At 56.8% G+C, this 13,860-nt stretch overlaps 1 protein-coding gene across 5 annotated transcripts; it reads left to right on the top strand.

The window, feature by feature from the left end:
• Positions 1 to 812: 812 nt before the first annotated feature.
• Positions 813 to 9,348, top strand: SLC37A2 (solute carrier family 37 member 2). 5 transcript variants are annotated; one of them, XM_066981289.1, is made up of 20 exons: positions 813 to 952; positions 2,531 to 2,612; positions 2,698 to 2,785; positions 3,125 to 3,203; positions 3,336 to 3,471; positions 3,711 to 3,787; positions 3,864 to 4,030; positions 4,419 to 4,456; positions 4,752 to 4,904; positions 4,986 to 5,076; positions 5,164 to 5,226; positions 5,718 to 5,803; positions 6,638 to 6,686; positions 7,023 to 7,096; positions 7,423 to 7,501; positions 7,617 to 7,714; positions 7,841 to 7,905; positions 8,124 to 8,172; positions 8,663 to 8,695; positions 9,136 to 9,348. In XM_066981289.1, the coding sequence occupies exons 1-18, from the start codon at positions 894 to 896 to the stop codon at positions 8,164 to 8,166; spliced, it is 1,527 nt and encodes a 508-aa protein (XP_066837390.1). In that variant the 5' UTR covers positions 813 to 893; the 3' UTR covers positions 8,167 to 8,172; positions 8,663 to 8,695; positions 9,136 to 9,348. The 5 variants fall into 5 exon arrangements, with proteins under 5 accessions (XP_066837390.1, XP_066837388.1, XP_066837392.1 ...); XM_066981287.1 differs by having other exon boundaries at positions 5,149 to 5,226; XM_066981291.1 differs by lacking the exon at positions 8,124 to 8,172 and having other exon boundaries at positions 5,149 to 5,226.
• Positions 9,349 to 13,860: the final 4,512 nt, after the last annotated feature.

Genomic DNA, 13,860 nt, shown 5'->3' with positions numbered 1-13,860 from the left:
TTTTTTTTTCCTTTGTTGCCAGAAGTTGGGTGGGAGCAGCCGCTGCTTTTGGTATCACCTCCTGCAGCTCCTTGTCGTGGGCATCCGCACCCATCCCAGCTGCTGCTTCCAAGTTGAGGCTCCATTGGACATGGGAAAGGGATCTGAAAACCCCAGTGCCTGGGGGCTGCCTCCTCTGCTGTGGACAGTGACTTTTCTTGGGTTTTTCCTTTGGCCTTTTTTGGTTGTCCTTTTTTTATTTTTTGTCCTTTTTTTGTCCTTTCCCCTCTTACTTTTTTTTTCCCCCTCTTCCATCCTTTTTATCCCATTTCATCCTTTTTTGCTCTTATTTCTCTTTCTTGCCCCCTTTTTTTAAATCGTTTTTTCTTTCTTTTCTTGTCCTTTCTCTTTTTCCCTCTTTCATCCTTATTTTAGTCCTTTTTTTTTCCATTTTCCTTTCCGACCCTTGTCCTCTTTTTCCTTTCTCGCCCTTCTGGCCTGTCTTCTTTCTCACCCTTTGTCCTTTACTTTTCTTTCTCGCCCTTTTGTTCTTTTTCCTTCTTTTTTTTCTTCCCTTTTCGTCCTTTTTTTTTTTTTTTCCCCTTTTTCCCCCTCCTTTTTTCCTCCTCCCCCCTCCCTTCCCCCCCCCCCCCCCCAGTCCCTCAGCCATTTCCCAGCCCTTCAGCCGCCCTGGGGCTGCCCTCTCGGGCCAGGCTCCGAGCGGCCGGCTCCTCGCCTCCCCTTCGCGATGCGCCCGCGGCTGCCGCAGGGCCCCGGGGGCACCGGGGGCAGGCGCGGGGCGGGCGGGGCAGGCCCGGGGGGGCGGCGCCGGGGCGGTGCCGGGCGGGGAGCGGCGGCCCCGGGGGCCGTAAAGCCGCGGGCGCGGGGCCGGGGCAGCTCCGCCGCCGCTCGCCATGAGGGCAGCGCTCGCCCCCGGCGTCCGCCTGCTGCGCGCCCTGCCCCGAGACAGCCGGTGAGCGATGGGGGCTGCGGGGCACCGGGGGACCGGGGCCCGTCGCGCCTCGCCTCGCGCTGCCCGCGGCACGTGCCGGGAGGGGACCGGGCCGGGGGCCGGGGGCCGGGGGGGGGGGCTTGGCCGGCGGCAGGGGGAGCCGCCCCCCGGGGAGCCGCCGCCTCCGGGATGCTGATTTCGTTCCCGGCGTGGACGTGCTCAGCCCTCGCAGCCGTCCCGCCGGTGCCGCGCCGTGCCGTGCCGCCCGGCCGGTGCGGAGCCTGGCCCCGGTCTGGCTCCGTGCCGGGAGCTGCCCCCGCCGCGGCCAGCTCTGCCGCCCCCCGTCCCCCCCCCGGCTCGCTCAGCTGCGGGAGCCGGGACGTGCGCGGAAAGTTTCCCTTCCCCTTTTTCTGCGGCCGCCGGCAGCGCCCCGATTGGCCTTGCGGTGCTGCCCTGCGATTTTTATTCTATTTACAAGCAATATTATTATTAAGCTATTTATTTTTTTTATTTTTGGGGGGTGGGAAACAGCGATTTCTCTGCGTTCCCAACCGCCGCCGGCCCCCCAGAGCAGCGCTGTGCCCCGGCCCTGCGGGGCCGCTGGGTGCTTCTGATTCCTGCCGCCGGCGCTCGGAAGAAGAAGCGAAACTGCGAGGAGGAGCAGCACCAGCAAAAGACCCCCCCAAAAAGCTTTTAGCTGGTTGTTTTTGGGTTTTCCTCTGGGGCTGGAGTGAGCCATAACGCTCCTTGGGCTGGGATCTCCCAGCCGAACCACTTGTTTCCGTTGGCTCTGCTTGGCGCAGCATCCTCCAGAGACCCCCCTGTCTCCGCGTTCACCTGCACACCGGCGCACAAGCCCCGTGTTTCCCCGTTTTCTTACATTTAATTGGAGCAAACAGGAGGGATCAAAACGGGCAGTTCCCCCCCGGCCCCGCTTCCCCCTTCTTTTTTCCATCTCAGCTTCAACAAACGCCGCCGGCAGCAATGTGAGTCAGCCGCTGCTTCCACCCGTGCCCCCGCGTGACACCGGCAGCACTGCCTCACCCCGCGGTGCTGGGGGGAGGCACCAGCCCCAACCCAGGCAGTCGCTGGCGATTAGCTGTAATCCCACTGTTATCTTTAATCCTGATGAAAATCCCAGGGACGGGCTTGGCCATGGGACCGGGTGCTGCTCTACCCTGGGAAATACCTGTTGTGGAGCAGAGCCAGTTCAGCTCACCCATCCTGCGTGAAAGCTCCCACCATCCTTGTGTGGTTCGGGGGGCGGGGGTGGATTGAGGGGGAACTGAGCGGAAAGGACCCTGCTTTTCTTCTTTTCTGTGCATTTCAAAGGAAGACCCCCAGGTCTCCAGTATGGGTTAAATAAGAGCAGCGTGCATATATCCAAAAATTGCATTCACCTGATAGGATTCATCCTGGCACCTCAGTGGTCCAGGTGGCTCTCATCCCCCTCATGTCATGTTTTCTCCAAAACGCATGAGATTTTTTATTTTTTTTTTTGGAGGGGAGGGGAAGCTGGGTTTTGTCAGCTGGGACAGTTCTGGTGTCCCCTGTCCCCATCCCACCAGCCCTGACCCCTCTGCTCGCTCTCTCCTGCAGTTACCGGGGGCTGACGCTGGTGCTGACCTTCCTCTGCTACACCAGCTATCACCTCTCCCGAAAACCCATCAGTATCGTCAAGGTGAGTGATGCAGCATACCCGCCCCCCCAAACCCAGCCATGGCAGGGCTGATCTCGCTCCACTTGCTCTGTGTCCCCCCTCGTAGAGCCAGCTGCATCCCAACTGCTCGGCGCTGGGCACGAACCCCCACAACGGCTCCAACAGCACCACGTGGTGCAGCTGGGCACCCTTTGGTAAGACTTGGCCTCCCTAATCCCCCAAATGCACCTGCATCTCACTGTGCCCCCCCCCCACGCTGGCTCTGTCCCTGAAGCCGGGGGTTGTTTTGGTCATTACTGCGTTGGGCTGGGCGGGCAGGGGGGTGCTCATTAAGCTGGTGGCAATCAAGTGGTGTGCTCATGCCCAGTGCCCTGGGCCAAAGGGCAGGAGCAGTGTAGTGGATGTTGAAATCGGGACTGGACTGGGACCATTCCCCTGTTCCCAGCCCTACTGTGAGACCCCCAGGGAAGAGGATTTTGGGGTGAGGACAAGGACGGGGATGTGCCTGAGCCCTAACATCGTCTCTTTTCCAGACCAGGACAACTACAAGGAGCTTTTTGGTGCACTGGACAATGCCTTCTTGGTGGCCTACGCCATTGGGATGTTTATCAGGTACCCGGGGGTCAGCTCAGCTCCTCTGACTCAGCCCAGTGCCCACCAGTTTGCACCAGTCTGCTTGGAAAGCTGTTTCCCATTGGGATGGAGGTGTGCAAAGAAGAAACCAGCTCTTCCCTCTCTCCACAGTGGCATTTTCGGAGAGCGGCTGCCCCTACGGTACTACCTGTCAGGGGGAATGGTGCTGAGCGGGCTCTTCACGGCGCTCTTTGGCCTTGGCTATTTCTGGGACATCCACGTCCTCTGGTACTTCATCATCGTGCAGGTGTGTCCCAGCCTTGTCTCACTTCAGGAGTGGGAAGCACCCAGGCATTTCCTCCCCGCTCAGCGTAGGCGCCGAAACTGCCGGCCCGGTTTGGTGAGCGCCAGGCACGCCTGGCCACCACTCCCAAATCTGCTCCGGGAAGGATGCAAACGCCCCCAGGATTGTCCCACTGCCTCCTTTGGCCACGGCACAGGGAGAAAAAAACACCCAAACCCGCGTGTTTGCTCTCTCCCTGCCAGGTCTGCAATGGGCTGGTGCAGACGACTGGCTGGCCGTCCGTCGTGGCTTGTGTTGGGAACTGGTTTGGGAAGGGAAAGTGAGTGTTTGTCCCTGTCCCTGTCCTCGCTTGCACCCGCTCGGCGCTGCTGACCCCACCGCCTTGTCCCCACCAGGAGGGGTTTGATCATGGGCATCTGGAACTCACACACCTCTGTGGGCAACATCCTGGGCTCACTCATCGCGGGCGTCTGGGTCTCCTCCGAATGGGGCTTGTCCTTCATCGTGCCCGGCATCATCATCGCTGCTGTGGGCATCGCCTGCTTCTTCTTCCTCGTGGAGCGTGAGTGGTGGCAACGCGCGGACACCCAGCACAGTGCTGAGATCAGTGGCACCGCAGTTTCTGTCTTTGTCTGTCTCCGAGGGTTTTGGTGACCCCAAACAGCGATTTCCCATTGGTGACAAGCAGGGATATATCCTCGCTTCAGCACTAAAAGTGGAGCAAGCACCACAGGGATGCTCAGCATCCTTTGGGGTCACAGCCTGGCCGCCTCAGTGCCATTCGCTCCTCATAGCCTGCCCAGCTCAGAAACATGAAGGAGGACCCCATGCTTTTTACCGGGCTGTTTTGCTGCCAGGGATGCGGGTACCTGGGGGTGCAGCCCAGCACAGGCAAGCAGCTGGTGCAGGGCTGCTCCAGCGCTCCCAGGGATGCCCTTTTCTTCCGGCAGATCCTGAGGACGTCGGCTGCAGCCCACCTCTGCATCACGTGAGTCAAATCGCTTCCAGCCTGCCCTGTCCTGGGCTGGGGGGGTTGGTGGTTCACAGCAAACAGTGCCAGGGAAGTAGGTTCTCGCTGGCCACCAGCTCTGTCATCCAAGCTTGTAAACCCCTTGGTGTTATGTCAGAAATCTGAGCGATGTTTGACTGCCGGGGAGGATGCTCATTGCATTGGTGCAGGCATCCTATGGGCCAGTTCTCGGCCTGAGCCGTTCACATCCCAGCAGCAAATCTTAAGGTTTCAGCCCTGTGCAGCGACCAGAGCTGCATCTGCTTGCTTTTAGGTGATGTCAGATGAGAAGGACCCTGAAGGGGTGACCTCTGATGATGGGCCACTGGGTGCCTCAGGCCACAGCAGCGCTGAGAGCTCGGAGAGCCCCAAAGAGCCGCCTGAGGAGCCCGAAGCCATCAGCTTCCTTGGGGCGCTCCGGATCCCTGTAAGTCCCTTGCTCCATACCCTGGTGGCAAAAAATTGGGGGAAAAAAAAGCTCTCCTGATGTCTTCTTCTCTCCTCCCAGGGCGTGGTGGAGTTCTCCCTTTGCCTGCTGTTTGCTAAGCTGGTGAGCTACACCTTCCTCTACTGGCTGCCCCTCTACATCGTGAATGTCGGTGAGGTTTGGGAGGTGCTGCAACAGAGCCAGGTGGAGGGAAGCCCTTCTCTGCACCCGGCCCCTCACCCAGCTCCTCTTTCTGCAGCGCATTTCGGTGCCAAGGAAGCCGGGGACCTGTCCACCCTCTTTGACGTCGGGGGCATTTTAGGTTTGTGGTATGGCTGGGCAGAGGAGGGTTGGATGGGGATGGGCTGGGGACAGTCCTGCCTTTCCAGGGGCCTGATGGAAAGTCCCCTTCATAGGAGCACCGCAGCGAGGTCTATTCCCTGCCTGTAGCACTCAGTGGGTACAAAACACCCCTGGCTTTAATTTTGTCACCCAAGTGACCATTGCAACACCTTTCCCTGGGTCTCTCTTGCTCAGGCTTGCCTTTTCCTTAAATGAAAAATACATTTCGCAAGCATGGAGGAGAGCTGAGCTGAGTGCGGGGAAACCCTCGGCAGGGAGAAAGAGGCTGTTCATGGATAAAGCAAAGCTCTTCACTCTGATGTTCAGATATTTAACGTTGGGGGATCCCACTCAGAAGATGGGACAAAAGAGCATCCTGACACAGCAACCCATTTGATTTTGGGCTAGCCCGGTGTGCAGCTTTCCGCTGTTTTGCCCTTGGGACTGATGCCAATGACTCCTTTTTCACAGGAGGGATCTTCGCTGGGCTCATCTCCGACTACAGCGGTGGCAGGGCCACCACGTGCTGCGTGATGCTGGTGGTGGCTGCTCCCATGGTTTGTGTCATGTTGGGGACAAAGCCTGGCCACGAGGGCCCCAGGCAGCTCCTCTCCTCTGGCCCCATTGTGTCAGAGCCACTTTTCCCCTTCCTGGCACTGGTCATGCATTTGGCTGGGATTGATCAGTGATTCCCGGGGTGCACATCCAGACCTGGGAGTTGTAGAGTCCTGAACAGCTGGAAAAACATCCTAAAGGGATCTTTTTCCTCCATCCTGCTATAACTGCGCCCTGTCTTAAAGCCCAGGCAATGCTGTGGCAAAGCCTTGGGGGCCAGCTGAGCCAGTCCAGCTTCTGTCGCTTTGCTTTGCACCCCAGAAGCCCGCAAACGCAGCTCCCATGCTGAGAACCAGAGCACCTGCACAGAGCTTACTTGGCTTCGCCTCTGCAAAACGCAGCTCATCAGCTGTAACCGCAGCCCAGCTGGCTCGGGGCTGGGGGCCTGCTCCTTCCCACAGCCCCTCCAAAGCTGGCATGTGCCGAAACACGGCGCAGCCGTGGGACACGATAGCACCAGTGGGGCAGGTCAGCAGCTGGCGAGCCATACCAGGCCATGAATTGCAACAGACCCTCTGTCTAGTGTTCTGTCTGGCAGGCAGACAGCGGGACACGGAGCCAAGCCTGCATCTCTCCGCCCCCACCCCAGCTGATGCTCGCCCCTTCCCACCCCATGTGGCAGCGGGCTGCAAGCTTGGCACGGGGCACAGCCATGATTCTGGTGCCCGGTGGGCTCCTGCCTTCTCCATCCCATGCCCTGGGTGCTGCTCCAGTGAAAACACTCGGGAAAGTGGCTGGGATATTCAGGAGGGGTTTGTCCTGTGTCTGTCTTCCAGCTGTTCCTGTACAACCGCATCGGACAGACCGGCATCGGCACGTCCGTAGGTAGGAAGCTCCTTGGTGCAGTGGCTCCCATCACTGACAGGCAATGGGGCAAGAAGCTGAGGACCCTCCTGGCTTTATTTCTCCCCTGGGGATGGGATTTGGAGAAGGAGGTCCTGGATGGTTGTTTGCTACCATTTGGGGTACCGCTTTGCTACTTCACTGGGGAAAACATGATATAGCGAGCACCGTGTCCGTGCACAGACCAGGGACCGCTGGGGACAATGCGCCCAGTGTCCTGGTGCTCCCTGCACGCAGACTGAGAGCATGCAAAGGCTCAGCTTCCCTCCATGTGCCCTGGCTCTCGGCCTGACCCTGGGGCTGTCTTGTTCCTCACAGCGATGCTGATTGTCTGCGGCGCCCTTGTGAATGGCCCCTACGCTCTCATCACAACGGCGGTGTCAGCAGATTTGGTGAGAGTCACAGGATTTTTGCATTTTTAGCTGTGTTCCCCAATGCTTCCGACTCACGGCAAGGAAGAGCAGGGCTGTCGTGCCATGAGATTTTTTTCCCTTCAGTTCCTCACCTCCTCTGCCACATGACTCCACTCCTGTCCCCTTGCACATCCGTCAAGCACAAACCCAGTGGAAATATTTACTCGTAAATCATCTGGGAGTGCTGCAACGCTGCTCGTGCCAGGAGTCAGCATTCAGTCATCCCGTCCAATGCTGGAAATTGCCAGCACGAACGGCACTCGATCTGCTTTTCTTCCTTATGCCTTGCTCCTCTCTCCCCACAGGGAACCCATGAGTCCCTCAAAGGAAACGCGAAAGCCCTGTCCACCGTCACAGCCATCATCGACGGCACGGGATCCGTGGGTCCGTGTGGCTGAGGGGTGCTGAGTGCCTGTTTCTCCGGGCGCTGTGAGGGGGTCCTTGTCCCCTCTTGCCCTTGTTGGGGGCATCCCCTAATGTGCCTTGTGCCCCCTGGCAGGTGCTGCACTGGGCCCACTGCTGGCGGGGCTTATCTCCCCCACAGGCTGGAACAATGTCTTCTACATGCTGATTGCAGCTGATGGCCTGGCTTGCCTGGTAGGTCCTTCCGAGAAGGTGCTGCAGGGGTCCAGTGCAGGCTTCAGCCCTGCAAACAGGACTTTTCCCAAGGAAAAGCCTTAAAATGCATCTGCCGGTGATGGCACCTCACTTTTCCTCTTGCAGCTTCTTGCTCGTGTGGTGGTCAAAGAGGTACGCGGGTGGTGCGGCTACATGGCAAGGAAGAGAGGGTACGTACGGCAGGGCCTGGCACCTGCGCTGCTCCGGACAGACGTTTGCTACCCCTTGCTGTCGCTGCTGCACCTCCATGCGGGTGCCGTGCCCCAAACAATTCCCAGGGCCATGTCCCATTCCTGTGGGGACAAAGACATTGTGGGGGCATCATGGGGGAACTGCAGCCGGCCGTGTCTCACAAGGCGCTGAGCGCACCCTACTTGTGTCGTTGTAGCTCTAGCGTGCAGCTAACAGAGTCAGTGCTGGATGGGAAGTAGCTTGGTGTGAGTATCGCCAGCCGCCCCCCGCTTAAGCCCCCAGAATTAAATGCAAATGCGAGCCTGATTTGTCCTGATGTCTAGTTTGGCTCGGTGGGGTCACGAACAGCTGCTCTACTGACAGCTTTACAGCCGAGGAGGCAAAGGATCACACTGCAATGGCCAGGGAAGGGAGTGTGGGTGGGCATGCAGCAGGTCCCCATCTCCAGATGACTTGTGACACGTTAGCCCAGACGCCTGATTAGCAAAACATTGATTAATGCACTTGAAATGACCGATTGATAGGCCAGCATGCCCACCTATGCTAATGAGCTAGGTTGTGCAGATTCTGAGCCTGCTAATCAAATCTGTGGCCAAACCACTGTGGGGAGGGTGCACACAATCTCCAAATCAGCACCGGCCATCTCTAATTGCCACCAAAACCTGTTTGTGAGCACCAATGAGGAAGGGGCCCAGGCCCCGCGAATGTTCGGTCCTTTATGTCTTGTGTTTGCAGGTGAAAGAGCAATAGGCTGGGCCATGTGCTACGGTAAGTGTGGCCCAAATCTCCTGCTCCAGCCTCTGGTGGAGGGCTGTCAGGCTGGTGCCAAGGCTGGTCAGGGTGAGGCCAGTCCCAGCCATGCTGGAGCCATCCCTGCCTGCACCGCAGCCCTGCTGTTTCATGCTTCAGGAGCAGCCAGCTCGGCTTGCAGCAACTCTGCGATGCCTTCTGGCCTTTGGAGAGCGCGTTGCCTCCAGAGCAGCTTGCAGATGTGGTTTTTGGGCCACTTGCACTTTGGCTGGAGACAAAATGGTGGCTGGATGCCCTCCTTGTGCCTGCTGCTCCTGGTGGTGCGGACGGGGCAGGGGTTCCCCAGCACAGCTGCTTTTCCCTTCCTTCTCTCCTGATGCCGCGGATGGTGGAGGATGCCTCGGTACCCGGCGAGCAAGGCCAGGCACCACGCTCAGCCACTTGCTTCTCTCCCGCAGGTTCGAGCAGTTTTGATGTGCCCCCGCCAGCAGCCCTGTGCTGACAGAGGGAGGAGAAGCCGGGGCAGGCCGGCAGCGCGCCATTGCCACCACCACGCTGGCCCTGGGCCCGTGCCGCCGCCATTTTGCCTCAGAGGGAGGAGCCAGCCGGCCGCTTTTCCGGGCCAACTCTGCGCCATCGGCCATTTTATCAATAAAGAGGTGCGAAGCCTGTGTTGCTGCTCCATGCCCTTTCCACCCCATGGCAAGGCTTGGCCAGATCTGCCTGGAGCCTGGGGTGGATCACATGTACCAGCGCTCGGTATTTCAGTATGTCGGACCAGGAGGATGGCACCCCAGCACCTAGAGCACCGCCTCACCGACAGTGCCTCTTATTCTTCGTAAAGGACATTCCTAGGTTGTTTGCTGAGCCCACATTAAGCTGGTTTTGCTCCGCGCTGCTCAAACAATTCACAAAAACAACCACAACAAAAAAAAGCATTTTTCTCAATTCTGCCATTTAGCTGACAAAAAGGGACCGGGTAGCCAGGCATCAGGCTCCGACGGGTGGCTCCCCTTGTGCTCTGTGGCTGCTCTCCCTTGCTGCAGTGCAGGAGGCTGTCGGTCTTTGTTAGCCACCTCCTAATTAGAGGAGAAGTGCAATGGGTGCAGGCCTCTGTGTGGAGGCAGGTCCAGGAGGCCTCATCAGTGCTGCCTAATTAGCGCAGGGGCCAGCTGTGCTGCCAGCTGTGTGCTCGGGGGGGCTCCACCTTTGGTACACGAGGGGCGATGGCAACCGGCATCTGCCATGGGCTGACGTTTGCGTGCAGCTGGCGGCTGAACTCCGGTCAACTTCACCTCCTCGGATCTCAACCCAAGGAGAAAACATCTGGGCCCGGTGTTCTTTTATTAAGTGCTGATTTCATCAGCAGAGGGGAAAAAAATGGATAAAAGACGAAAAAAGACCTGCGGGCCAGTTGGACTGGCTCCCCGTAAATCCCTGGTGTGGGAAGCGGCAGCCGGACAGCCATGGCCATCGCTACGCACTGGGCCCCGGGCAGCCGCGCTCACTGCTGGGGCTCTGAATGTTCCCCCCCAGCGGAGAAAATGGGGACGAAAAGTGCTGGGGCTCACAGAGAAAAGCTGCTGCCGAGCCGGGCCAAGAACAGTTGTTTCAGTACACATGGGACTACGCTTTTCCTTAACAGCCAGCCACATTGTGGAGGAGGACAGGGAGGCTCAAAATACAAGCTTTAAACAAGCAAAAATCCCACAAGCAATTCCACAAGCTCTGACATACACAGGGGGGCTATTGCAAAAGCAAGGTTTTTTTCCTTTCTTTTTTTTTTCCTTTTTTTTTTTTTTTTTCCCACCTCCTGCCCTTTCTTGCAGCAGCCTGTAGTTTTTCTGGGATGAATTTAAGTTGGGCTGCGTCCCTCTCCAGCTGGGTTTGGAAAATTTGAGCAGCCTTGGCTGCGGCTCTGGCAGCGCTGCTGAGAGTGAGACGAGAGGGCGGACAGCCTGATGCAGTTTTCAACAGCATTCGTAGAAAACGGAGCCAAATGCCAAAAATAAAACAGATTTCAAAGACCAAGGGGTGGGTGGGAAGCCAGGGGCATCCCCTGGGTTTGTCCTGGCCAAAGCCAATTTCAGCATCACAGCAAGGGCTGTGCAAGCCTGCTGCCATCCTGCAGCTGGGAGGAAATACTGTGCTGCAAGTGAGCTCATTCAGAACCTCCCCGCACCCCCCTTTCTGCTTTCGACCTGGGAAAAGCAGGATTTTATGGCATGAAGGCTCTCTGATGGCGACGTGCTTCAGGCACATGTGGGGAGCAGTCACCATGTGCCCTTCCACAGCTGTCCCCATCCCCGTGTGCTTTCTGTCTGTGCCGCCAGCGTCCCGTGGCGATGCGGAGAGGTGTGCCGGGATGGGGCCACGCGTGCTTCGGAGGGACACCGGCTGCAAAGGTGAGGAGGTGGCTTGGGCAAGGTCCGTAATTACCCATCCAAGGAGCAGCCAGCAGGCGCTGAAGGGCTTTTTAATTAGCAGCCAAAGGCAAAGCGGGATTCAGCAGCAGGAAGCTGAAGTCAGCAAAGTCAAGGTGGAAATAAGAGGCCGGTTTTTACCAGTGAGGGTAATTAAATGCTGGCAGAGCGCAGCACGAGGCATGAGGAATTGCCATCACTCAAGGACCTTAAATCAAGAAGAGCAGATTCTCCAGCAGACACTTGTGCTCCCTTTGGCCTCGTTTGCCGCCCAGCAAGGAGGGAGCAGCCACCCTGAGGATGCCCCTCGGCTCGCATGAGCCCATGGCAGCCAGCTGGGTACCAGCATCCCCACGGCAGAGCATCCCTGCTCATTTCTACTGAGCTGGGCAGACAATTCAGTGGAGGAAAGGGCTGTTTTCCCACCTGACCTGCAAGCAGCTTGGCAGCCCTCCTCTGTGCGCACAGAATCTAATGCAAACATCCTATTTGGCACGGAGGGAGGGCTTCTCTTGGTGGGATTTAGCATGATTCTCCTGGATGGGGCTGGCTCCTGGAACACGGAGCACCCAGTGTAATCAGCCTGCAAGAGGAAAGCCGGGAGCATTTGCTTGCGGTCATGGGAGAAAGCTGGGCTGGAGCAGGGCTTCTTGACTGTAACATCTTCCAGACTCCCAACGTCTTCGCCAATGACTGAGAGGTTAGGATTTAAGCCAAAACCACCCTCCTGCTGCACTCTTAATTGCAAAATAAATAAATAAGTACATAAAAGAGGGTGCTAGACAGAGGTGGCCACGTTTTCAAGCAATTATCCTCCAGGAGCTGGAGGTTTGGGTGGGGAACAGCAGCAAAAGACAGCATTTGAGGCTGCTTGGAAAGCAGCTTCAGTTCATACCAATTCCTTGACATGGTCCTTCCTTTCCCAAAAATAAACAGGAACTGTCTGGAAAGCCCTTGCGCGGGGGTAACAGAATTGTGTTGCTGCGCCCAGAATAAATAAATATGCAGAAGGCACCCGTGCCGAGCTCACCCAGCCCGATCTCCCCCTCCGAAGGGGGCAAGGGGTGAGGATGGAGCTCAGAAAGCCTCACGGGGAGGCTCCCACCAGGAGGTGAGAGGGCATAGGATTGTTTCTCCAATTAGCACAGTTCTGGGGGAAAGCACAGAAATGGCCTCCACAAGTCAGGGCCACCTCGTGCCTCCTGTGCGCAGCTTTCTGGTCCCCCCAAAATACCCCCACAGGATGAGCCTTTCAACCAATTTTAGTTAAACTGGATGATTGAGGCGGGGTGGAAAGCAAATATCTTGCATTTATTTACGCCAAAACTCTAGGAAGCTTCACGCTTCTACTTTTTGGTTTTTTTTTTTAGAGCTCCAGCTGCTTTTGCCACAGCTTTCCCCTTTGTCGGACTCGAAGCCTGGCAAGCACAGTTTGCCCCAGCGCTTTGCCAATCAGCCCCCTGCTCTCAGACAAGCGTGGGGAATAAAGGCACAGCAGGCAGGGAGCTGAGGCGAGCTGTGAGGCTAACTTCATGTTCACAAATGTTATTAAGATGATGAATTAAATATGAATTTTGTTTCAGGTGTAACTTCAAACTCTCCAAGAGACTTGATGTGCTTGTGTTGCATAACTGCTTGGCGTGTTCCTTAACATGATAGCTTGAATACTTTCGACATCATCCTCAGTATAAAAAGGGATCAAGCATTTACAAAACTCAAAAAGTCAAAGCGTAGAGCCCCCTCTCTCCTTTCTTGGGTGTAGGGGCACTTTCTGCAGGTGCAGTGTTGTCCCTGAGCTTGTTAGCCTCAGCTAATTAATCTTTCATGTCCATGTAGCACTTTTTGACAGCAGGCAGGAGACGGCTGCAATGCGGTCAGTTCTTTTATTGTTGTTGACCACCTTGAGTTCAAAACATAAAAAGGCAAAAAAAAATCAAAATGGAAAAAAAAAAAAACAAAAAACCCACAAATGGATAGGGAGCTACGTGTTTCTCACCTTCTGCCCATGTCAGCCCCGAACATAGCATGGGGCTGTGTTTTGTGGCTTCAGCCCTGGGCTGGGAAACGGGAGCACTGAAGGCTCCTCGGCACTGCTGCTGGACACAAAAAGTGGTTCCCTCCCTCCCGCCAGCTACCAGCTTCAGCTGCAAAACATGAGTGGGGTTTTTATGTTGCGGGATAGCAGAAGCTGGGAGCCTCCGGTTCCCAACGCAGGATGACAGCCAGGGCCTGGCAAAGATGCTATTATCAGCACGGGCCCCAAAAAACAACAGGGGTTCTGGTGGACTGTCAGGATTGCTGAGCATGGGCAGGCGAGACCTGGCTTTCCTCTGCATCCTTGTGCAATTTCAATTTGCCCCATTTGGCATTATTTTGCAGGTTGTTCCCGCCCTGTTCCAAAGCCTCGGGTTTTTGGTCAACCAGCAAAACCTTAGCTTGAATTTCACTCGACAGCTGTCATCCCCTTGCACCTGCCATTTCAGAGAGCAGGGATTACTCCCCTGTTTCAAGTCCCTGGCCAAATGAAGCCAGATCGTTTGGCTCCTTCCTCGGGAAGCTGGAATGACGCAGGAATGGTGCCGACTGCAGGGACAGCAGAGGAGTACCCAGCCAAAGGGACCATCCCAAAAGATCCACAACCACACACGGACAAGCTAAGCTTCCCCAAAACCTCGGGAAAGGGCACTCGTTGGAGACACTGACACCAAAAGGCTGTGAAACACGACATTCCTGTGAAATAAATAAAAACTGAGCCAGGGG

The sequence above is a fragment of the Anser cygnoides genome, chromosome 21, assembly GCF_040182565.1.
Source record: "Anser cygnoides isolate HZ-2024a breed goose chromosome 21, Taihu_goose_T2T_genome, whole genome shotgun sequence".
NCBI classification, from domain to species: domain Eukaryota; kingdom Metazoa; phylum Chordata; class Aves; order Anseriformes; family Anatidae; genus Anser; species Anser cygnoides.
This window is presented reverse-complemented; position numbering and strand designations above follow the sequence as displayed.

Bases quoted from the DNA above. Each gene is read 5' to 3' on its own strand.
- SLC37A2 (XM_066981288.1), top strand. From the start codon at position 894: ATGAGGGCAGCGCTCGCCCCCGGCGTCCGCCTGCTGCGCGCCCTGCCC. The intron at 4,457-4,751 runs GTGAGTCAAATC...GCTTGCTTTTAG, and splicing joins GCAGCCCACCTCTGCATCAC to GTGATGTCAGATGAGAAGGA. The intron at 5,227-5,717 runs GTTTGTGGTATG...CCTTTTTCACAG, and splicing joins TGACGTCGGGGGCATTTTAG to GAGGGATCTTCGCTGGGCTC.